Genomic DNA, 25,732 nt, shown 5'->3' with positions numbered 1-25,732 from the left:
TAAGTTGCAGCTTAAACAGACGCTCTTAGTGTAGCCATGCAGCGTGGTTATTGGCTGCGACTAATTATTTATTTATTCATTATTTTTTGCGAGAGGACCCGCTAAATGGTGTCGAGTTTTCTTTCCCTTGCATCCTTGAAAATCAGCGAAATTTAGAGTAACTTTGACTCAAAGCATGTTTTGAACAAGCTGAGCCTGGCGACACTCCTTTTCTCTGTAGTATATTCTGTACTATGAGTATCACCCTGTCACGCAAACACTGTATTAGGCACGCCGTAATAGATCGTTTCTAACTAATTTCCACGAATTGGTGTCAGGCACGCATCCAAGAGGAAGCCCGCTATTTTATGGAGGCGAAATGCTAGAGGCCCGTGTGCTGCGCGAGGTCAGTGCACGTTACAGAACCCCAGGTGGTCGAAATTATCCAGAGCCCTCCATTACGGCGTCCTCATAACCTTAGTCGCTTTGGAACGTTAAACTCCATACACCAAAACCAAACCAAATACGTCTGCTCAGAATAATCGGCTGTTATCGCCGTCCCGAAAAAAAAAATGGTTTGAGAGGAAAGGAAATGGCGCAGTATATATCTGTCTCACATATCTCGGTGGACACGTGGACCACGCCACAAGGGAAGGGATAAAGGAGGGAGTGAAAGAAGAAAGGAAGAAAGAGGACACCGGGATAGTTTCGACCACCTGGGATATCTTTAACGTGCACTGTCATCGCACAGCACACAGACGACTTTGCGTTTCGCCTCCATCGAAACGCGGGAACTCCGGCTCAGTAGCCGAGCGCCCTAACCACTGAGCCACCGCGGTGGGTTGACCTGATGAACTAAAAGGCAGTTTTACGCGCACGATACATCAGCGATGTCTGCGTGGTTGAGGTTGCAGTAACACTGTTGCTCAGGGCCTATCGGTTTACATTTGTTCTTGCGCAGACGTGACGGTTACCAACACAGGTCACGACCCCCTGTCCCTGTCACTCGTGAGCCGCTCGTGTTGCCTGCAGGTGGCACCGGGTGACGTCGACTGCGACGTAAGCACCACGTTTACGACCTCGCTTCGTGCTTTTGTGAGCGTTATTGCACTTCATGCACCTCTAATAGCTTCATCACGATGTGGTGGAGCTAAAGCCAGCCTGGAAGTTTGCATGTGTACTGTGTAGCATAAGCTATCGTGTCAGCGTTTCCCTGTTGTCAAGGGGCGGGGCAAGGTATGCGAAGCCGCAGAAGGAGCTCCCTAGGCCTGCACAGGCTGCTACTAACAGCTGAACTTGGCAACGTCTAACGCTAGAACATTATCGAGTGAAGCTGTAGCCTATTTGTATTACCTGAAGAGCTTCTGGGTATTTCAGAAGGTCGCCACAGGGCTTATCGATGTTAGGACCACTCGAGAGACAATCCTACGGGCGTGTTCCATGCGATAGGGGTTTACCTGACTGGAGAATGTTGCACCCGAAAAGTTACTGACTGGAGTGCTAAGATGTAAGATGGCGTGCAGCCGAACGGTGCATCTCGCCGGCACGATAGTCGAGCTCCATTCGTAGGTACTTCGGCGTCATCGTCTTCAGCGGCTGGTGCTGCTCCTGCTGCGTAAGGCCGCTGCTGCTGCTACAAGAACACATAGTGCAGGATTCGTAATGTATAAATAATTTGCGTAAAACAGTGACGAAACTGCCGGCAACAACGAAAGGGTAGCATTCGCCTTGTTAAAGGTCAAGAAGAGGCACAAATTAACCCTTCAAAGCTCGAATTACGAAGCATTCCTATAACCTCCGCATAATTCTAGCTGTCTCCACACTAAAAAGCCAATATAAAGCAATTGCTAGCGCTCGTGAGAGATGGGAAATCGACGTGTCCAGAATTCGCGATAACGGACACTTCGTACTTTTTGCGCAGCTAATCCGATTTGTGTGGAAAGCCAACTCGAAGCCCTTTATTCGCAAATAATGCCCTATACAAACAGTTGCGCTTGCCTGGACAAAAGAATTGATCGTATTTGTGGGAACTGGAATCAATCTGGCCATGGCAGTGCAGCCATTTTCTCCGCATACTGCTTGGAATTGTCCGCTTTCTCCTCGTCTATTTTATGTGTTCTTTTCGACTGTTGTAAGGAACAACCCGAGGTTGTATTTTTATTTCAGTCTACTGCAAGCCAGAGTTGGCCCAAGCAGGAGGGGCATACAACTAAAAAAAATTTCTATAAGAGCATCAGCTACAGCACCGCGAGTCAGTAAACAGGACACAAATCCAGAGTTATTTATTTATTTATTTGGCTTTTGCCACTGTCATCCCCGTCGTTACTGCTGCTACCCACGTTTAGCAACTGATCCCTTTCTAAAACTTACTGGGAGCCTCGGATATCACTGTCGTTTTTGCTCCTGTAGCAGCTTATACAGTATAGAGCCAGGAAGATGACCCTTGAAGCAGAAGCGTGAGCAATGAGAGAGGCAACCCTCAGTCCGCTGACCATAGTGGCGGCCAACGGAGATTTCTTCGTCTGAGTGATTGCTGTGATCCTTTGCGAGGGTTATATCGAGGAGGAAAGACAATAGTGGGATGAGGAAAAAACAGTTTGCTGCGGGAAGAAGGTGGTAAGTGATGGTGGTAAAACTTTATTTAGCAAGAGAATTCGAGGCCCGCAAGTCCCCTGGGTCTCCGTGCGACCCCACTCACGGACTAAACGTTCATGCGGTGTTTGTCCGTGACGTATGCGGCCCGGCTGACGGCGATCTTCTACCTGGCCAGGTCCGCTGACCACAGTGAGGTCTCCCAGTCTTCCCAGGTTCGAAGAGGCAGCTGTCGGGGACGAAAGTCTCCAGGACGCAGGAGCGGCAACTGAAGCTGATACAGCTCCGTTATTAGCCGGTGGCTTCAGACCACACGTGTGGCGCTGAAGGTCAGGCTCGCATACTCTAATACATGGTAGCCAAGGGACAGGTGGTCGTTGGCGGATATAGTACCTATGCATAAAGATTGCTGTTTGCGCGTCCTGGAGACTTTTGTCCCTGATAGTACATTGTCTTGAATATATATATATATATTTTCATGTAAGAAGGCATGTTTTGGTCAGCGATTTGCGGCTTTCACCCTCGCTCCTCTATTGTTTAAGCTTTTGCAGCAGTTGACGAAATATTTTCTGACAATTAAAACATGCGCCATTTAGCTTACAGGATTCGTACCGGCTTGTGGTGCTCATTGTGTCCAGGGAACCGCGGCGATTCTCAAGCGGAATGAGTTTCAATCTATTTTGTATGGCAGGCACAAAGTGGCGCAAAAATACAACGTCGCGTAGTCGCGACAAACCCGAAACAAAAAAAAATATTCAAAAGAAAAGGGACATTCGGAGCATTTGGTTCCTACAAACGGAATCTTCAAGGGGCCGGAGAGAGTAAATTTTTTTGTATCCAACAAATTGCTTTCTGTTCTTCCCGCAACAGTTCTCACAAAAAGAGAGACGAAGAGCCGTTGGGCGCCGGCTGAAAGTTGCATATCGTGCCTTTTCCTTCAAACAGCCTGCTCACAGTGGCGACAGATATTTGGGCCAGAAAGCGCTCCCTTACAAAAATGGGCGTTGAGTTTCTGGTGTCATGTTCATGCATTCCTTGTGACACATTAGAAAGTCACCACGAAGTCAGGTATTCATGTCCTTCGACAGTAAAAACTCAGCAGAGACTCTTTTTCGTTAACAAAGAAGATTTCCTTATGTCATCGGCCATCAGACACTCAAGTGACTTTTCTCGCCGTTAACCCTGATGCAGAAATATACCACAACAGATACAGACGTTATTTCACACGAATTTCTCTCATGCCATTTGCCTTTGTGGTACGCACAAAGACATGCATGAAACAAATGCAGCAAGCACAGGAGGCACTAAGAGGGAAGGGGGTGCATGGGGGGGGGGCTATAATTTACGCTTTTATGACTGTGTCGGCACTCTAGAAAGAGAGAGGTTGTTTACTGGTCAGTGAAGGTTTTTTTGAAAAAAAAAAATGCTTGTCGACAGCTATTGAAACATTACACGGAAAATTCGATTTTTTTTTTGCTCTTTAGTGTCCAGATTAGTGGTCGTTACCTGTGATCATTATTCAATGCGATGAACGTACCGCGCGGTGGCGTTAATACGAGTGATCAAAAAACGTGCTACCAGCAAGGGTGAAAGGAAGACTTTTCTTTTTGTCTGCAAAGTGCAAAATATAGGCTTGAAGACACTGATACAGCAACGAACAACGTAATATCAAAAGCTAGCTCAGTCGCAGGCTACATATAGTGCGTCACGTCGAAAGCGTAAGCGCGGGCTGTTTTCAACTCCGGACAGTGCAGAAAGGAACGCAACAAGAAAAAAAAAAACAAGTGACAAGCATACGATGTACCATGTACAAGATAAAAAAAGAAGACAGCGCAGTCTCTCGATCTTCAGTCACCTCCTCATGTGTGTTTACAACATTCAAACGTTTAGCTGGATTAGAAAGATGTGAGTCGCTAACATACTCGCAGGTTTTGAAGCTAAATAGCGCATTATTCGAGTAATTTGTGCCCCGGAGTGCAGTTTTGCACAACGCTGTGGTCTGTACCAAGGATTAGGAGCGCTAAGACAGTAAAACGGACAGCTGTCGCTCTGAGACTTGTAGTTTCCCAAGCGGTTTGATACGGCCAATGCGCTGTATGTCAAGGCTCAGAATACGTTGGCACTTCCAACAGGCCTGAAAGGTCCTTCTGAACAACGTTGTTGTCCCGTGCGAGCATGTAGATGCTCGCAATGGAAAGAACAAGAAACAACTGTGGTTGCGCATATCATGCCACATAAGCTGGCTAGTTAACGTCTGGTGGCGTGGTGTAGTGGTTAGCGTGCTAAGATAGGGATTCTATGGTCAGCGGTTCGAATCCTCGTGGAGGCCGGCAGTTTTTATTTCACTTTTTTGCTTTTTTTTTTGTTTCTGCGCCACTTTTTTATTTTGGCTCTTATTTTGCATTAGTGATCCCCGTATTTGGATCAGGTATTGCAACGGCAGGTAGGACACAAGAGAGTCAAGAAAAAATCATCAGAAAAGCATACATTAAGAACACACTAGAACCACGGTGGCCAATTTGTTTTAGAAAGCCATTAGGTTTGGTTTGGTTTATTGGGGTTTAACGTCCCAAAGCGACTGAGGCTATGAGAGACGCCGTAGTGAAGGGCTCCGGAAATTTGGACCACCTGGGGTTCTTTAACGTGCACTGACATCGCACAGTACACGGGCCTCTGGAATTTCTCCTCCAAAGAAATTCCAGCCGCCGCGGCCGGGATCGAACCCGCGTCTTTCGGGTCAGCAGCCGAGCACCATAACCGCTGAGCCACCGCGGCGGCTAGAAAGCCATTAGGAATTCATTAGGAAAATCACCAGAAAGTCATGAGAAAGGCATAAGATCTTAATGTCAAAAGTCACTAGACTTTCTAAAGAAAGTCATTAGATTTTTTCTTAAGGGCTGGCTACTGGGAACATGTTGAAATCGAAATTTGCATGCAAGCTTCATGTGAAAATGTGTAACCTGCGTGTAATAGGCATGTCCTCAATCGGCGACTTAAAAGGTTAAGTGCACTACAGGCCTGTGCAGCAGATTTAAATAACGACCGCGAAACATTCGGTAGGCTTATTGAATATCCCATATCGACAATGACGGAAGTAAAAACGTTGTGCAGTGTTTCTCATGGGTGCCCAAAATTAAAAACTGCGAAGTAACTGGCAGACGAACAGGAACCTGCTACCTACAACGCAGTCTCTAGGAGCGACCAGGAGGAAATATTTGTAGAATATTCGGGATGGCGTAGTCTAACAGTCATCAGTGGCCTATACCGTAAACGCAAGAGGCGGACGGGGTACACTGAAGAACCCAAATGCTTACTTCGAAAATGAAATAGACTTCACATTGTGTACCAATACCAGCATCACGGAAGCCATGGATGCGTTAGGTAAGATAAAGCGTGACGACTACAGAATCGTGAGGTTTAAAATTAGCTGATATGTACTGTCAAGCAGAACGAGAAAAGGTAATCAGGAAGAAGCAGGTCATCCAGAGAGTAGGAAAAATACGGAGCAGCGAACGCTCTTGCGTGAAGCGTTTATTCCGCGTTAGCCGAGGAAAACGAGCATACGTAGAGGCAATGAACGCCCATCTGACCGAAATAATCACAGAGTACGAAATAGAAGTAGGAGCTAAAGTAGCCTAACAGGACAGTGGCAAATGTTCGCAGAAAACAAAATATCTTATAACAATCGCCCGAAGATGGTGGCCTTGTGGAAGAGCATTCGCTTCGCATTCGGGAGGTGCTGGGTTCGATCCCCAGTGCCGCCTGGTACCCACCGGTTTTTCTAATGGGTACAAGGTTTCCCCTGGCCTGGTGCTCGGCTCTTCTGGGGTGAAATGCTTGGAAAAAGGTTCTTGACCACTATACAAAATATCTTATAACAAACGCGCGAAGGTGAAAATATTCAGACTAAAACGCGCGCCTGAAGCGACAGTAGCATCTCAATTAAGTGCAACAAGGAGAAGATTGGTGATGAGACTGCAGAAGGTGATGAGATTGTAGAAGTTACGGAGGACACGGTGGCCACGACCGGCGGAGTGCAGGCTTAATTCAGGGTTGTTACTCGCCGTAATAAAAAATTCCCTTATATAGGTATATGAAGGAGCTTCCAAATTCCATCAGTTCACAAAAAAAAAGCGAACAAAATTCGGTTCCTAAAATTCATTGAAACACATGAAGATACATTCCTTTATCGCCAATTTTACTTCTAAAATTTTATGAAGGGAAAATTTCTTGAATAGAACTTCATTGACCTAATCGAAGATAAAAGAGAGAGGTATTTGTTTAGCAGCACACTTGTCTCCTGCCGGTGATGGTGACGGTGACTTTTAGGCGCATATGAAGTAGACAACGCTCTAACGCAAATGACTGCTCTCTGACAATCCTGTACTAAGGAGACTAGTATCGCTCCAACAGTACAAACAATGGCTGTGCCGAACACGAAGCATACCTCCTGCAGTTTCTGAGGGCTAATACAGAACCGGTAGCGGTGTCGTGATGTAAAAGTGTAATATTTTGATGAATCGTATGAAACGTTTAAAACACAGCAACCGCTATGGCGCTACAGGCAGGCAGTGAGAAAAACGGGAACAGGCTGGAAATAACAATTAGCAATAAATCAGCACACCTCATCTCCTCGATAATTTGATGAGCCTCGTAATTTTTTTCTTTCATTCGCTACTGCAGTCCATGCTGCTGATTGGCGGTGACATGGGGGACATCTACCCGGGAGACAGCCAAAACCTTACGGCTTTCTACCCAAATATGGTGAGACAGTGGGCGAGATGTGTGCTCCAGTCGCAGAAATCGGCGTGCAACGCGTTTCTTGTCGCAGCACATGCTGATAAAATATTGCAGCATTAAATGCGCTTGTTCACACTGGGTGTTGCGCCGTGAGGTGGTTTCCCAACTGTCCACTGGAGCGCGTACTCCAGCAGGTTCTATACGCGTTCTCGCAGTGGCTTCACTCGTGGTCGTTTCATGCCCTCTGCGAAAATAGCTCAACGTTCTCTCAACGACGATGTCGCTGCAAATATGCATACACGAAACGAGTGAGCAACTGTACGTGCGGACGTGCTAAACCGGGCCTTTTCAGGCCTGCGGAAAAAAACTGGTGAACTTTGCGAAGAGTCTTGTCAAAGCCTCTTTATATTGCGCCTCGCATCATCTTAGACATTTTTGTTGCCGTGTGATCTTGAAGCAGTTCTTCGATTAGTGCGACAGCATTAGAAGCGTCATGGGGACAACAGCCTCGTCGGTCGTATAATTCGCCAATTGGCTGGAGGGAAACGACGTCACCAAACCGAAACATTCCTATTGGCTGGAGGGAAGTGACATCGGCAGACGGGAAATTATTATTGGCTGGAGGGATGGGGCGTCATCAGACTGGAGAATTCCGTTTAGTTGGAGGGAAGTGACGTCAACAGGCAGGAAATGACGTCACTCTCGGTAAACGCGTTGCCAACACAATGGAATGAGGTATCTTAGGGATTCTTTTTGCTAACCCCACTACTTAATTCATCCCTTCTTACACGAAATTTCCCAAATTAGCTCACGTATGACATAGAGCAGGCGCCGAGCGGTGTAGTTAGGTTCGTGTTATGTTGCTGGCGTTCTAGAGGGATCAGACATCTATGGCGACCATACTTTTCAACTGTCTATAACGAGTCCAGCCAGGGCTAAAATAAGAATGCCTCAGCACAGTTCGGGAACTCCTCCAGAAACACGCTAGGTTCGTATTACATCTTCTGAAAAGCTATGTACACTACGTTCAAGACACTTGTACGTTAGAGATGCCTTTGTTGAAGGACAAAAGCTTTTCTGCTGCAGGAGTTGTCCCTGTCCAGTCGTTCTGCAAACCCGGTATCCTGACTTGCAGTTGCTATAGGTATCGTAAAGTGGTACGAAGGTGAGGAGTTCGATTTTAAAAATACGTCTACTTTTCTTTCGCAATAGCGGTTGATGCATGTATATAGGAAGAAAGGCACATGAGTGGTCCTTGCTATCCGAGCTGCATGACAGAAAAGTATGCCGGAAGTCACGTGCTTTCGCAAGGACTATTGGAAGTCTAGCCACTGATCTCCACTAGGGGAGCTGGATGCCGCATCGGGCGCCCGAAAGTGAAGCCACCGGAAGTAAGCGGCCTTGTCCCGGAAGTCAGCCTTTGGCAGTGCATGAAATCGGACCTCAGCACGGTTTTTCAGTTCCAGTTTTGTTTTCCCACTTGGCATTTCGTCTTTGCGTCGTTCTCGTCTTTTTACATGACAATGCCTACCTGTTGCGCCGTCAACTGAGCGAGGAAACCAGCGAAGTCTTCGGGAAAGACGTTTCAAAAATAAGGGCCCATTGCATTGCAATGGGACGACACTAAGCAGACGACAGGACGTCGCTACACGCAGCAAGTATGGAGCCTCGTCTACTCGGCTCGGTGTCGTCTCGTTTGCCTAACTTCGCCAACTCTGCTCTTTACTGCGATGCTTGTTCCCACGCTCAAGCCCAAGTTATGCTATCAATGGGGGATAAATATAAGAAAGAATAGGTTGAAACATTCACCAGGCAGCTTACTTTGCAGCGACCATTTTACCGAATTATGTTTAGACCTAACCGGAGCGAGGGCTAGGCAACTATCTTGTGAGGTGTCGACGGTGTTCGGTTGGATCACATTAGCGCCTCCAGAAGGTATGGTAATGCTTTTTCGACGGAGCGTGTCATGTACTGTTTCGTATTGCTGCAAGTTAAGCTTGAATGGGCTTGTATTCGTGGTGCTTGGTGCAGTTGACTTCTAACAGCGCTTCTCACGCGCACTGCAGCATTCGTCTTTCTTGTCAGTCGTTCCTCTCGCGCTGTGCCTTTTCTTTGCTGCACGAAAATTCGGTTTTAAGATGACCTAGCCTCATCGTCATTCCACTACTTCTCCTTTAAGCTTGGAAGACAAGAACCAGGCAAGAATATAGTGTTTAATGCACGTACCCCTTTGCCGAGGCAGGGTGAGACCTGCATGCCTGTTTTCTTCGGTTTCTCTGAAATTACAGGGTTCTGTCCACAATACTCACATTTCTCGCGTTCAGCTTGCTTGTTCCTTTCATATAACAGCAGACATTACACGAGAACAACGCAAAAAACTGAGAACGAAAGGGCGAAAGACGCGACTTTTTGCATTGAAATACACAGCAGACACCCGACTTCCGGGACAAGCGGTCCGACTTCCGGTGGCTTCACTCGCGCTCGTCTCGGAAAGCGGGAATGCGGCATCCAGCCAACTAGTGGAGATCAGTGAGTCTAGCCGATGGCGCAGCCAACAGTGACGTTGGGCGCAATGGCGTCGTCTGCATCAGAAGTTCTCGGCGGCCCAGCGTGACGTGAGATCGTCTGCTGCGCATGCGCAAGCGCTGTGAGACGGCGGCCAGCTAACGAGGGGAGCCTCATGTCCGGCTTCAAAAATGTTACGTAACGGCCTCTCCTATATTCTTTCCTCCCCCATGGGATGATACGAGAACGTCGCGTTAGTTTCGCTTTCGTTGGGGCATTTAATTTCAAACTAAACATTGCGTGTGTGTGTGTGGCTGTCGCCATTTGTTAAAAATCTTGCTGCACCAGCATGATTAGAGTCTCCAAGAAACGAAACGCTCAGCGCTTGAGCGTAGAGACACCCCACCAATTACGAAAACCGGAAATGGCGTATCGACGACAACAGTCTCTGCTCAACAGTGTCTCTGAGAAAACAGAACGACAGATGCGTAAGGCTCCTGCTCGCCATTCAAGAGACGTTTCGCACGACTTATACGTTTCCTGTGTACGTATATCTCATCCGCTCAGTGGCGACCGGCGTACGCCGGGCGACCGACCAAATTGCCTGCGGTTCAAATTGCTCACGGCGCACAAACTGCGCGCCTCGAACGTTTCATTCTTCAATTACCGGGTGGCGCAGCGAACTGCTGCCGCGTGGTGTGTGTATACACACGAGGGTGCGGCCCGGCATTAAGACGGCGGGGTGGTGGCGACCACCGGAGCAGAATCAGGTAGTCAGGCGGCTGCGGGGCGCGAGGCGCAGAGCGGCAGAACGGTGCGCAATAAATTACGCCAGCTTTTAGCGGTGCAGTAGTCGCGCAAGTGTGCTGTTGGCTGCGAGTCCGTGTTGATTCTTCGCTCGTGAGTGGGCATCTGTAAACTGCGTCCCACTAATTGCGTGCAGTGCTATGAAACCTGGAGCTGCGAGCGAAAAAGGAAAATTTCTGTTGTGGTTCTTCGTGGAATGATGGCACGCTGAGGCAGTTAGTTCTATAAGAATGCGCATTCTTCGTTGTCATGTGAACAAAGCCGCAGAGTATGAAAACTCTAATTTACTTAGAATGTAACTCTGAGTCAAGGACGTTGCTGTGGATACAATGCATAGCGTTAAGAGGCAACAAAACGAATCTATGCAGTGCCGCGTGGACCCGTTTGCGACTGGACTTCAAGGTCATGACTTTACGCGTTGAGCTATGCAATGCACCGAACTGAGAGGTTAAAGTTTGCTTTGCCACCAAGATGAGCGAAACGCTCTCCAAGCTCGGTTTTCAGCAACGAAAGCGATATGTTCGGCGTAGAACAGTGGCGGATTCTTTGTTTCAGAGTTGGGTGTATGTGCCTACAACGTATGCGCTTATTGATACATATGACTGCGCTGCACGGCGTCCTGGCGCCGAAGTACTTCGACTTTTCGAGGCATCGTGGAACATTATTTTTTCTTTCGTACCGAGGGGACTACCTTTGCTCGAAACAACTCTGGGCATTATTTTGTACGTATAAAAACAACCTCGACATGGTCTATTTTGAAATGGTGCAATATTCTGGACAGTCCCGTTTCACTACTGCATGTTCGCGTCAACACCGATGGGTATAAGTGCTTGCAATATGCCGTTCATACGCAGCATGTTGAAGTGTTATGTCAAATTGCGTTTTCCTTTCTTCAGAGCAACCCCAGCTATGGAGCCAGTGATCCTCACAAAGAAAGTAATCAAAAAAATTCGCAGGGGCACCTAATTGCATTATGTGTTGGCAATACGAGAGCAATAGAAGCTGCTGATTACTTTGCAACGATTTTTGTGTCGTTATTTAATGCTTGTGCTTGCGGACGCCTACATGTCTTTGTGCATACAACTAGACATCTATTCAGGTCATCTAGTTGGTACTAGATGCGCGAATGTTTCTAGACGTGGCGACACGGACACAGTGGAGGTACAGCTAAACCTATAGTTGTCGCTTCCGGTATGGCGACGTCATTTCTGCTCCCGGGAATTATATGACTGATGACACAGTTTTTCCCGACGAAGCTTCTAATGCCATCGCATCGAAAATTGTGGTAATGCATAATTCTGAAATTCTGCGGTAGATGGCGTGCGCGGACGACACCGACAACCGTGAGTTAACGGACATTTACCCCTATGATAATGAATAAGGCGGGAGGTCGTCGTTTTAGGGATAGGGGTGTAGGGTAGGCGTGCGTCACAGCAACCGTGCATCACGCATGATCGCAAGTTTGGATTGGGCTGGCTGTTGGGTATTTATGGGGCATAAATTAATGGTACTCCCCAAATTGACTTAACGTTTAGCCCTTTGCGGTATGCTTGGTGTCTACGTTTGTGCATGCGTCTTTTAAAAAATTTTTCGAAGCGTCTAGCGCTGTTCTCACGAAGTCGGTGATGCCGGCTACATCTGACCTTCCCGCTGAGGAATATTTCATGTCTAGAAAAACGAATCGTTCTTCCAGACCGAGAAATAGAGATGGACGTCGCGAAGTTCTACGGCGCGTCTAGGAACTGAGTGCTGTCTAGTGCTCTGTCTTCTTTCTCTTCTGAAGCGGTGGAATGTTCGATGGAATCGCGGGTGGCAATGAAATTAATTGAAATAAATTCAATGCAATCGCCACTTGCCCACCGTGGCACTGCGCATCAGCTTATTGGTCGTGAGATAGACAGCCTCTAGAATAACTATCTGCACAAAAATGAACTCTACGGGAGTTCGGGACGAGCAACTTGGATCTCACAAGCTCCACTGGTGGCTGTGTTTTAAACAGCCACCTGCTGGTGCTGTGGCGCATCGCTTAACCACTGCACCAGGAGTGGTATGAGGACTTCCAGGGATTGATGAATGCATGAAGGAGAAGGAGTACTTGCGCGAGAGGGGTCTCTAATGTTATTGTACTTTTAAGGGTGGGTTAAGCGCTGTCCAGGGCGTAAAAGAGCCTTTTGTAAACGTACTGGAAGATATGTATAACGGCTGCATAGCCACCATAGTCCAACATAAAGACAGCATTAAAGTTCCAGTAAGTAAGGGTGTCAGGAAGGGATACACGATCTCTCCAATGTTATTCACCGCGTGTTCACAGGATGTATTGAGAGACCTGGATTGCGAACATTTGGGGATTAGAGTTAATAGAGGATACCTTGGTAATCTGCGATTCGCTGATTACATTTCCTTGCTAAGTCACTCAGGGGATTAATTGCAAAGCGTGATCAATGACTCAGACAGGCAAAGCAGTACGGTGGGGCTAAAAATTAAAAACAAAAGGAGCGTTCAGCAGTCTCGGAAGGGAGCAGCACCTTACGATTAGTAGCGAGGTGGTGGAAGCGGTAAGGAAATACGTCTACTTAGGGCAGGTAGTGACCGCTGATCCAGACCAAGACAGACAGTGAAATGACTAGAAGAATAAGAATGGAGTGGAGGGAATTTTGCATGTACTGTCGGATTATGAGTGGCAGTTTGCAAACGTCCCTCGAGAGAAAAGTATGTAACAGCTGTATCTTCCCGGTACTCGCTAATGGGGCACAAACGTGGAGGCTAACAAAGAGAGTTCAACTTAAATTGAGGACAACGCAGCGAGCTATGGAAAGGAAAATGATAGGTGTAACGTTAAGTGACAGGAAGAGGGCAGAGTGGGTCAGAGATCAAACTCGTGTTAAGGACATCCTAGTCGAAGTCAAGAGGAAGAAATGGGATTGGGCAGGGCACGTAATGCGGAGGCAAGATAACCAGTGGTCCTTAAAAGTAACTGAGTGGATTCCAATAGAAGGCAAGTGTAGCAAGGGACGGCAGAAAGTTAGGTGGGTGGACGAGATTAGGAAGCTTACGGGGATAGGGTGGCCGCAACTGGCAAAGGACAGGGTTAATCGGAGAGACATGAGTGAGGCCCCTGTCCTGCAGTGGGCGTAATCAGGCTGATGATGATGACGATGATGGAGCTTCGTTCAAGTTTTTTGCTGGTGGGCCACATGGCCACATCAGTACCCAGAGGTGCACCCACTGGAGGTGCTTCCGAAGGGTGGAGGCTTCACACACCGCACTGACCGCGGCTTTTTCGCCGGAAAACGACTGTACTGCGAACGCTGTAAAAAAAAAAAAAAGGAGTATAAAGGACGTTTACACTCATGTTTCTGCGGAATTTTTCGTGCAAATGAGATTCCTTTCAAAATGCAGCAGTGGTGCTTGCGAGGGATCCAATGGAGCTGACGTGCGCGCAAAGCGCAACTAGCGTTGCACTGCCAGTCCATTGCGCAGTGATAACCGTCGGGCCGCCTTGCACCTTGGCCTCGCTACTTCACTGAACGGGATGCAGCAGCACCCGTGGGTGTCCTTGAAATTAAACGAGCTCCGTCACGTCCACATTTACGTCTCGATTGGTGCGAAGACCACCCGGCCTCCGATTGCCGGTTGCGCCGGCGCTACCGCCTTGCGGCGGGCATCTGTTTTAACGCGCGGCTGTCTTCGAAAACTACTAGGGCGGGTGCTGACTGTCGACAATTACGCGCTCTGTGTATTTGAACTCTGACATCCGTTCCAGTTATACGTACTCCACTGTCCCTGTCTTCTTTGCTGTTTTTGTTCCTTTTTTTTTATTTCTTGTGCGCATTTGTACGATAGGTACGTACGTAGGTGTATTGCGGTCGAAATCCTAACGCTCGCAGTTGGGATATGACCACTTAGGTTGGTGATTGCTCTAGCGTCTCGCAATTAGCAGGTCGTTCGGGTTCTAGCCGTCGCCATCTGGTCCGAACATTCGCAGCGATATGTGGGAACCTGAAAGAAATATCGAACAGAGCGAGTCCTCTTGATAACAGTCTAGTTCTCAAATGTTTGTTTTGTGGGATTACTCTGTGGCCTCGGTCCCTTCGACTGCGAGCCGCAGAATCGTGTGGAGGTGTGTTTTCTGGCAATGAGAATTTAGAGTGAAGTGAGAACTGAGCCGTGGTGAAGGGACGCGGGGATTTTCCGAGACGTCTCCTCACATCTGGCTTCGACCGCCTGAGGCGCTTCCAAGATGGCGCCGCGTATTTGACAAAGCGTTTTGTTCCGAAGCCGTAATTCGAGCTGCCCTCAAACAGGCAGTGGTGCTTTGTTTCTTCTTTCAGTACCTCATCGACAGAGTGGGTTATTGCGAGCTCGAGATTGCGGTGCCCGACGGCGAGAAGCTTCTCCACACGGTCTCCTTCAACACAACAGTGCCGAGGGCGGGATCCAATGTTCCTCCTTTCCTGCGCGGTACGTTCTGAGCTCTTGGCTGCACCACGCTACACGCACTGGCTGCTTTTCGGCATTTTAACGTGACATTTTAACGTGGCAGCGTTCAAGTTCCCATTCAGTGCAAAACCCGGCATAGTACGTCCGGGTGGCGTCGGCGTGTCGAGAAACCCACGTCACGTATGACGTCACGCGTGTATGTCTGTGTGGCGATCTTCATTCGCGCGCTGCTCGCAACCGGAGCGGCGAAGGCGGCGGAGTCCGTCTCCGCCGTCGGCTACGTGAGCCGATCGGTTTCACTCTCCCCCGCGTGAGAAAAGGGAGGGCAGCGGGAAATCGGAGACAATAAACCGCTGAAAGGAACCATTAAGGCTATAGCGTCGTAGCCTTAAAGGCGGAGCTTAAGTGTTCCCTCCAATTTTTTTTAGAGCGCAGCTCTTTGGCGTCCGTTCCTGGGTTTCGCGTCGGCGTCGGCGTCGGCGTCGGCGTCGGCCTCGTAACCAGCTCCGCCCCCAATGTCACGCTTTTCAATTGGTCGAAATGCTCGTGACGTCACTGCGCGAATTTCAAATGGGGCCAATTGTACTTTGGCTAGTAACCATGCAACCAATCAAAGGGATCGTATAGTGATGCTGCAACTAAGTTGGACTGAGTTTAGTTAATTGCTTAATCAATCAATTAGCCTAATTAATATAGAGGAGAATGAAGAGGTCAGAAGAAAAGAAAAGAAAGACGCGCGCCGCAGCGACAACAGCGTCCGCGGAAGGAGACGCTGCAGAAAAAAACAGATAAGTACGAAGCCGCGTTCCCTCCACCACCACGCACTTCCCCACTCAGTAAGACGTTGCTCGTTTCATATACGTTGTGTCGAACATCCTAGACAGTTCCAACAATTGACAGGTTAATGACAGAACACGATGGATAGAAATACAATAACATAAATATGAAATAGCCTAATTAACCTTTCTAGTTAGACCGCATAAATCAATAAAACCGAGAACGAAATTGGTCGAGTTGGGGAATCGAACCAGGGTCTCCGGAGTGCGATACGAGCACGCTAGCCACTCCGTAATGCCAGTTGAATGGTTTGGAATGAACAAAGGCGCGTCTAGCTAATACGGCGTCTGCGTTCACTCCCATCTTCCCCCTTTCCCTTACGGCGAGGTGCAGGTGTCCACCCAGATATGCGAGAGAGATACATTTCCTTTCCTCAAAAAATAAATTTACCGTCCAGCAAGGCGTACAGCCGAATTGGCGATGGCGTTCTGTGGACTCCCTGGCAGCGTTGCAAGACGCTGTCGCGTTCCACTCTTACAGGCGAAGCTTAACATGTTAACCACACATCAGTAATACACGCAGACAGCCAATGGACGCGTCATTCGCTGGCAGCACTTGATTCATCATTCACAACCACATTCGTGACAGAATGCTGTACTAAGGCTTTCGCCTTGCACCACTTTAGTCGCCAAAGTGACTCCTAATTATTGTTTGTGTCGGCATCGGCGGCGTTGTTTGGCACGTCACATAAAGTTGGCGAACTGTGCGCCGCAAAGTTGCCCAACGGATTGCTGGTAGTAGCTGCCTACTTCGCCCCTACCGCACTCACGAAAGACGTCGTGCACTTCCTGCAACTCGCATTAACCGTCCATCGATCTACACCGATGTTAGTAGTGGGGGACTTTAATGTTGACATAAACACAAACAGCAATTTCCTAACACTTATGCGGGAGAACATCCCGTTCCTCTCGCTCGTAACGCGTCCCACGGCTGTGACAACCTCGCGAGGCACTTGTATAGATCTCGTCTTTGAGAATCAAGCATTGGTGTACCAAGTCGAACATATATCAGTCTATTTCTCCGACCACAAAGCTTCCTTCATGACTGTCAAGAACTGTTAGTGGAGTCTTTGTTAAAGGAATACGTGTGAAAAATAAAAAAAAAATTCTGTGATAGCGCATACATACATGTGTTGCTCGATTTCTTTGCCTCAATCTATCGAAAAGGTGAAACAGCTTATTTGCTGCGCTCAAATTTCGCATTAGGAAGTAACGTAATCGTCGGTACTTTTTTTAAGCATGCAATGCTTTTAGCCCCCGTTGTCGGCAGTGTGGTGACGTCACGCCGAGACCGAGAGCCATCATCCGGGCACTGAAATCCACTCATCCGGGCACTGAAATCCACTCATCCGGGCACTGAATTCCAGTCATCCGGGCTCTGAAATCTACTCATCCGGGCACTGAAATCCACTCATCCGGGCACTGAATTCCAGTCATCCGGGCTCTGAAACGAGAACATCCGGGCACCGTACGAGACTTAGAGAGATTTAACGAGACTCTCTAAGCCCTCCTACGCGACCGGCATGCAAGCGCCGGTTGGTCTCCAAAGGAGTCACAAAAAATAACTGCTGCCAGTGCCTTTTCACTGTTTATCAAATATCAGTCGCTGTGTGTTTGATAATGCACGGAATTATAATTTCCCATTTCCAATAACATGCAAAAAGCACATAAATGCCACGATACACTATGTTGTCATACGTGATCTCTTAGGGGCTTCGCGCATCGAAGCAAAGCCGCGCAGGCGCACAGGGGCCCGGGGGAGAAGCGCTGCGTTCAAAGGGCAAGGCATCGCGCCGAACGGGTGGTGGCGTTCCTCCCTTCCATTAGGTGTGGTTCGGGTGTCCACCGAGATGGCAGAGAATTACTGCGCCATTTCCTTTCCTCAAAAAACCTTGCGTTCAAATGGCAACGCATCGCGCTGAACGGGTGGTGGCGTTCCTCCCTTCCATTAGGTGTGGTTCGGGTGTCCACCGAGATGACATTAGGCCGTAAACATTTCATGTTTACTCTACTCTCGGTTACGGGAGAGGCAGAGATTTTTTTTTCTACTACACGAGTTTGCCCATGCAAACAACCAATAACAATATAAATGTATTGAAAATAGACAGAGCGTAAACGACAACAACAAAATGAAATTGGCAGAGCCTTTGTTAACTACTAAATACGCTCTATGTGCTCAACATTTATTGGCTCTCCTGAAGGTGCACCTACACCGGAAACTAGAACGAGCACCATTGCGACATTTTTATGCGCTTGTTTCAGACGCCGCCATTGTTCATCTCGTTAGTATGCTGCTATGTTCCGTCATAGAGAATCCCAGATGTAACCTGTCACCTTTCGCTGTTCTTCTTCCTAGAGGTAAGGAAAATAGCGCATGACATTGCAATATAAACGCGTTGTGACCAGAACCCCTCGAAGCTCCCCCAAACTCAGTGGTCCAGAGTACACTCTAAACACAAATACCCCTATATGAGAGTAAATATGAAGTAAGCTCTCCCCTAATGCAGTCCATTTTATAAAAGAGAGTGCGCTAGAGGGCAGCCTGCTCCCTTTATACTCCTTTCAGTTTAGAGTGTCGGTACAGCAGCGCTAGGCGTACCTTTGCATCTTCAAGCACGCTACAGCGATGCTCGAGGGAAGAGAGCAAAGCTCAAGATCAAAGAGTGCTTGTTTGTTTGGCTGTTTGGATGGGCTTGGCCAGGGCATGTAGTGCGAAGGCAAGATAACCGCTGGTCCTTAAAGGGCCACTGACCAGGGTCCGGACATTTTTGAAAAACAAGCCCACTGCATAGATGAGGCATCGAAGATAACCTCTGCAAAATACTAGAGCCATGCGCGCCCCGAAAAGCTGCGAAAATTCAAATCAAAGCCCGTTCGTTCTTTCCTTCCTTCAAAAACGGGCCCGGCCCACTACTCTGCACCCCGCTGACGTCAAGGGGGGATACTTTCGCTAAAGGCACTCCATTGGTGCATCGTTCTGACTGACGGGAGAAGGTTGGGCGTAGCCTTGGCGTCGCGTCGTCTGCACAAGGCTTTCCGCAGCGCCTTCTGTTCTGGCTCATGCCTACAAACCCACATGAAGGAACAAAAAAAAAAAACTGCGGAGGGAGCGTGCGGCGACAGCCTTGAACCCTAGCCATAAAAAGTAAAAAAATAGTAAAACTGAGGGAGTTGGTTCGCCCCCCCCCCCTCCCCCCCCCGCCGTGATCACGTCACGAGACGCTCTGCGTGCGCGCTCCCTTCTCAGTTTCTTTTCTTCTATGCGAGCCCCCCAAAACAAGGTTTTAATTAGTAGTGCAGCAGAGCCTTTCCCTCGCTCGCCCACTTCACCGCTCCGCACACACACCGCTTATCTTTCGTGCATCTTGCGTACGCCTTGACTCCAATGAATGACATATGCTTTGGAGCGGAGAAAAGACACAAACACACATAACACAAACACGCATGGAGAAAAGCAAACGGGCGGTTGCCGGGTCCGCGCTTCGCCGTGTGTTTCGAACACAACCGACTTCCGCCCCTCCGCTCGTGAAACGGTGGGGAGGCCTAAAAGAAAATGAAAAGGTGGCTCGTTAACTGGGAATGACAAACAGATGTATGAAAGGATGCGCTCGCTAACAAGTCTAGGTGGTCGAGCCGATCGCGCCTCTCGATCGCTCAGTGTGCGGAGAAAATGCAAAAACCAAGAAAAGAATTCTATTGAAGGCGGGGCCATGACGTCGCCCTGTGACGCACTCCACAGACACCACGCCTCCGGCTTACACCGGAGAAGGAAGCGGTGATTTTGCCTTGCCGAGCCTACTCGACGAGGAGCGGGAGAGAAGAATTTCGAGGAGGGAATGGAAGGAGAGGAGGCTCGCTCAAAGAGAGGTAGAGAGTGTCTGCTGAGCTGGGGTGGTCAGTTGCCCTTTAAAGGGCCACGGACCACCCCAGCTCAGCAGACACTCTCTACCTCTCTTTCAGCGAGCCTCCTCTCCTTCCACTCCCTCCTCGAAATTTTTCTCTCCCGCTCCTCGTCGAGTAGGCCCGGCAAGGCAAAATCACCCCTTCCTTCTCCGGTGTAAGCCGGAGGCGTGGTGTCTGTGGAGTGCGTCACAGGGCGACGTCATGGCCCCGCCTTCAATAGAATTCTTTTCTTGGTTTTTGCATTTTCTCCGCACACTGAACGATCGAGAGGCGCGATCGGCTCGACCACCTAGACTTGTTAGCGAGCGCATCCTTTCATACATCTGTTTGTCATTCCCAGTTAACGAGCCACCTTTTCATTTTCTTTTAGGCCTCCCCACCGTTTCACGAGCGGAGGGGCGGAAGTCGGTTGTGTTCGAAACACACGGCGAAGCGCGGACCCGGCAACCGCCCGTTTGCTTTTCTCCATGCGTGTTTGTGTTCTGTGTGTTTGTGTCTTTTCTCCGCTCCAAAGCATATGTCATTCATTGGAGTCAAGGCGTACGCAAGATGCACGAAAGATAAGCGGTATGTGTGCGGAGCGGTAAAGTGGGCGAGCGAGGGAAAGGCTCTGCTGCACTACTAATTAAAACCTTGTTTTGGGGGGCTCGCATAGAAGAAAAGAAACTGAGAAGGGAGCGCGCACGCAGAGCGTCTCGTGACGGGATCACGGCGGGGGGGGGGGGGGGGAGGGGGAGGGGGGGGGCGAGCCAACTCCCTCAGTTTTACTGTTTTCTTACTTTTTATGGCTAGGGTTCAAGGCTGTCGCCGCACGCTCCCTCCGCAGTTTTTTTTTTGTTCCTTCATGCGGGTTTGTAGGCATGAGCCAGAACAGAAGGCGCTGCGGAAAGCGTTGTGCAGACGACGCGACGCCAAGGCTACGCCCAACCTTCTCCCGTCAGTCAGAACGATGCACCAATGGAGTGCCTTTAGCGAAAGTAGCCCCCCCTGACGTCAGCGGGGTGCAGAGTAGTGGGCCGGGCCCGTTTTTGAAGGAAGGAAAGAACGAACGGGCTTTGATTTGAATTTTCGCAGCTTTTCGGGGCGCGCATGGCTCTAGTATTTTGCAGAGGTTATCTTCGATGCCTCATCTATGCAGTGGGCTTGTTTTTCAAAAATGTCCGGACCCTGGTCAGTGGCCCTTTAAGGGTAACGGGGTGGATCCCAAGAGAAGGCAAGCGTAGCAGGGGGCGGCAGAAAGTGGGCGGATTAGATTAAGAAGTTTGCGGGGATGCGGTGGCGGCAGAAGCTGGCAAAGGACAGGGGTACTTGGGGAGACATGGAAGAGGCCTTTGCCCTGCAGTGGGCGCAGTCAGGCTGATGATGATGATGATGAACTCGCGAAAAAAAACTTGGAGGACGCCTAATCTTCGCCTTTAAGAGTACAACGCGATAGCGTTATCGGGCCGCCGCCGCTTATCCGCTTATCGTCAGCCGCTATCGCCAGCCGCGCGGGGGGGGGGGGGGGGGGGGGGGGGGTAGGTGTGGTTACTCGCGTCTGTGGGGCAAGGCCTCCGTGGCAGATGCTTCTGTGATTTGTCACCACTAACGACGGGCAGCCAAGGACATCCGCAGCAGCTTTAAGGCTCATTCACACTTGCGAGTCGCAAAGGGCGTGCGACTCGCAGTCGCTTGCGACCAAGCAGCAGCTCGACAGCACCGTTGTTCACACTTGCAAGCGCGACCAGCGGGTCGCCTTCTCGTTAGATTCTCGTTTGAAGCGAAAACTCTCGGGAATGACGTTGTTCGCGCGCTTTCGAGAGTTTCGTCTGCTGTGGCCGCGCCTCCTGTACTCGCGCTCGATAGTCTAAACTGCTATTCGCAATGTAATACAACTACCCGAGCGAAGATTAGGTTGTCGTGACGGTTTTGATGTGCACCGAGGTCGTACAAGCGTCACGATGACAGAGGCGAGCTTCTCTGTAGGGCCGGCCTACCAGCCTGCAGTATGCCGGCCGCCGCGGCGTCACAAAAATGCGCCAATATTGCTTGTTCGCGTTCATACCAAGCCCTTGGGTACAGGAATGTAAGAAATGAATCATTTTTGAAGATCGCTGGCCAGTACCGAGTTGCTGGTAGAAGGGATAACAGCGACAAAAGCAAATTTCTTCCCAGAGCCGCTTTGCTGCTGCTGCTCCATGCGGCTCGACTGTTGTCTGCTAGCTCCGCTGCTGAAGGCGTCGCGGAAGTCGAGCATGTCTTGATATCATTATTATACAAGGTCCACAATAAAGTGGTGACGAAAGCAGCATCTTAATTACTAGCGCTGGCCAGGATCCGAAGCGCCCTCAGTTGCGACATCGATATGAAACCGGCTAGGCTTAGCGACGACTACGGCAGCCCTCTGGGAGCAGCGCAGGTCGTCGCCCGGCGCGCCCGCGAGCGGTGTCGTTGCCGGAAGCTTGGCTCGCTCGCTGATTGGTTCAGAGGTTTGCGACTCGCAGTCGCGAGGCTGAAAAATCGAGCACCGAGCGACTGGCCCGCGACTGTCGCTTTTCGACCAGGGCGACCGTTTGCGACTGTCGCTTTTCGACCAAAACAGTCGCGCGACCTCTGCGACTCGCAAGTGTGAACGGGCCTTTAGACTGTGTCGACGCCGGCGACGACGACGATGGATTTTGCGCCTTACGAGTTCCTTAACGCTCTCGCGTTAATAAGTAGTTTACAGTATTCAGTCCAAGCCTGCCGTGGTCTGAAGTGGGCTATGTTCATTACCTGCGTTTTCCACTAGACTGCGTTTTCCACTAGACTTTGGTATACACCCCTGAGGCATTTGTTGAATATCTCGCTGATCTTATACTTCGCGGTGGCGTGCCAGAGTTCTCCAGCCCGGGCGAGCTGAAGACGTGCCGCAGCCCCGACTTGGACCCGGCGCGGTCGTGTCAGCCGGTGCTGTGCGACATCAAGTACAACGGCGTGAGGAGCTTCTTCAACGAGACAAGCCAGCGCTGCGAACCCACGGCCAGCTGCTGGGACAACGAGGGCGACGAAATGGTAACGACGCAGCAGCTTTGCTGACCGCCTCGCAACTGCAGCCGCTAACGGCGCATCATTAGCCAAGTTTTCCTTCCCCTACATTGGAATCCAATTTTGTCGCTGTAATTAAGACAACACTGCTTATCTATTCAGTGCGCCGGATGCCTTGCAGATCGAAGTGATGGTCAAATGTTTAGGGGAATCCCCTAAGGTGGAGCAGATTTGTAATAAAGGAGTAATTACTCACTGACATCCACCCAAGCGCAGCCATACGGATACGAAGGAAAGCTATACAGCTTTCACATAAAATTCGCAGTTAAAGAAAAATTCGTCCTGATCCGGGGTTCGAACCCGGGACCACCGCTTTACCGGAGCAGTCGCTCAACCATCTGAGTTAACTGGGACGTCAAGCTTTCGCTTGTGGCCGTATGGCGGCGCTTGGGTGGATGTCAATGAGTAATTACTCTCTTAATACAAATCTACTCCACTTTGGGGGATTACCGTAACCATTTGACCAACACTGTTCCCACTTCGAGTTATTGATGAATTCGCTCTCGCTCTACCACATGCTAGCCGTCGCGGTTAGCTCAGTACAGCGACAGCTCCGGTGAAGCGGTAGTCCCGGGTTCGAATCCCGGACCAGGACGAATTTTTTTTTTTAACTGCGAAGTTTCCGAGAAAGCTTTGTTTTGTAGCCGTTTGGCTGCGCTTGGTAGATGTCAACGAGTAATTACTCCCTTATTGCAGATCGAAGTGAACGTCTTCTAAATGTTTAGGTGCCCATACTGTAAACCGAAAGTAGTGAAATGAAAGTAAGCCGGCCGCTAACGCACACACTTTTATATGAAGGAGTGCAATTGAGGACGGCTTGCTCCGTTTTATCTTCCAAACAGGCATATTTATGTTTAGAGTGCATAACCCCCCAACGAATTCCCCATGGAGCTTCACGTGCGAGGCGTCTGTAGTGCACCACACTTAATTAACCCTACTCAGCCTTTCTTACTGCCAGAAGGCCCTCTTCTCCCACTAGCACAAGTCATTTCTATCGTCTTAATGTCAGTTATGATATCATCCACGTTATTCGAATCGGAAGGTTTCTTTACATCAAATAAAATCAAGTTGATTTCGCTGTATTCAAACAAGTTACTGTAGTTACATATAGGATGAAGCTTGGTAGTCTGCGAATGTGTATTGATATCTCGACGCAAGTTACACCTACCATTTCCCTTCTATCACTAGACGACTTTTTTTTTTTGTCTTATTCACGTGTTCTTAATTAACCTCTTTTTGTTAGAAAGTTCCTGCTAATTGCGCTGGGCTGGCTGGGCTGGCTGGCTCAAGAAAAATCTCCTTTTTACCTTTTCTCTCAGCCATCGCCAGACATGTTCCACAGTCTCACTAACGCTGAGATGGTGGAAATCTTGGGAGCCCTATCGTACACGAAAAACCTGTACTAACCAAAGGAAAAATGTCTGCGCAACAGACCACTGCAAGTGCATGGGTATACAACTACGGGAATTTGTCATGCAGAAATGGCTAAACAATGCCTTGTCCGGCCATACCTGCAGCGCGGCTGCCATGAAGGTTTGTATAATGCCAGGCCAAAGAAGAGTGTCGTCTCAGTACCCGTGGGACTGGCAAAGGTTGAGTATTCTTCGCACCGTATCAGTCTAGAGATTTTCTTATAGATGCGCGAATTTTAGTACCATACTAGCGCTTTCATGATATGAAGTACATCTGGTAAATGCACGGGAAACTGGCATGTTACGCGGATTCTTCTTGGCCGCGGTTTCGTCTACAAGTGGTATCGTGATAAGTGAACTGTACTCAGCAAGGCTATTTACTGACTTAATAAAATCTGTGTGGAAACACCCCCCCCCCCCCTTCCTGCAGGTGTACCTGGCCGGGAGCAACGCCTGTCGTCGCGTGGGTGAAGTTCTGTCGGACGAGGAGCTGGAATTCTTCGACAGCTTCCAGGAACGGAAGGCACCGATTCGATCCGTTCACGGGTATCCCATCGTAAGAAGCCGTTCACCTATATTATTTTGGGGGAGGTTGTTCAAATCATATTCCTTAACGTGCATATTCCCACGAACAAAAATTTCGCGAACGTGTGCTCAACATTTCGTTCTCTATGACCTCTCTTCATTCTCTGTGCTGCAGGTCCCTGTGCGTTCAGAAGCACGCAATAACGCAGTATGACGCATATTTATTTAAATACATAAGTGGCTGACCATATGTTTAAATTAAAAATTAAAGGGGCACTTTGGCTCTCTAAAGTGCTGCAAGGCGAAAGCCTTTCCTGGCGCACTGTTTGGCATTCACTGCGAGACTGTTTGTGCTGTACTAATGCTTTATTTGACTACACACTTTGACTACACATTACAACTACACACTTTGACTGCCGACTTTGACTGCTTCTTTAGCGCGAGTCTCTCTCTGCTTCGATGAGTTCGGTTGTATCCATGGCTATGTTGTCAGTAATGAGGTATGTAATGTGGTCACCTACGGACGCCTTATACGCCACCTGTCGGAGCGGTCGACAATCATTTTATTAGTTGTCGTCTGCTCCAAAAGGGGGCGTCAGGCATCCGTGGGTGACCTCATTACTGCGAATCCGCGCATTCTGACGTCATAGCCATTTCGACCAACTGAAAAGTGAGACACCTCTGCTGACAGCCTTCTGCTGACAACCTTCTGTAGACAAGCTTCTGTCGACAACGATGAGCCATTAAAGGCTTTCGCCTTAAAGTTAGTCTTATGTTGGAGGGCGAGAAACATGTCAGCTACTGGCTGCTGGCAGCAGGGTGCTGGTATAGACAAAGCAACCAAATATGAATGCTGCTCAGAGCGTCCCCATTGCTACAGAACTCTTGGAAAGGTGACTGCGTCGGAGTGTAGTGGGTGCTCTCTGA

At 49.1% G+C, this 25,732-nt stretch overlaps 1 protein-coding gene across 1 annotated transcript in view; it reads left to right on the top strand.

The window, feature by feature from the left end:
- LOC149359699 (uncharacterized) overlaps positions 1 to 25,732 on the top strand; it is a 58,841-nt gene that overhangs the window by 18,269 nt on the left and 14,840 nt on the right. The window contains exons 4-8 of the mRNA XM_089569117.1: positions 941 to 1,038; positions 7,255 to 7,335; positions 14,955 to 15,084; positions 22,660 to 22,835; positions 24,711 to 24,836. Coding sequence (XP_089425243.1) covers positions 941 to 1,038; positions 7,255 to 7,335; positions 14,955 to 15,084; positions 22,660 to 22,835; positions 24,711 to 24,836 — 611 coding nt within the window. The remainder of the gene's footprint in view (positions 1 to 940; positions 1,039 to 7,254; positions 7,336 to 14,954; positions 15,085 to 22,659; positions 22,836 to 24,710; positions 24,837 to 25,732) is intronic.

The sequence above is a fragment of the Amblyomma mixtum genome, chromosome 2 (assembly GCF_055824585.1).
Source record: "Amblyomma mixtum isolate Tamu chromosome 2, ASM5582458v1, whole genome shotgun sequence".
NCBI lineage: Eukaryota > Metazoa > Arthropoda > Arachnida > Ixodida > Ixodidae > Amblyomma > Amblyomma mixtum.
The sequence above is the reverse complement of the archived record's forward strand: the minus strand, read 5'-3'. Positions and strand labels throughout refer to the sequence as shown.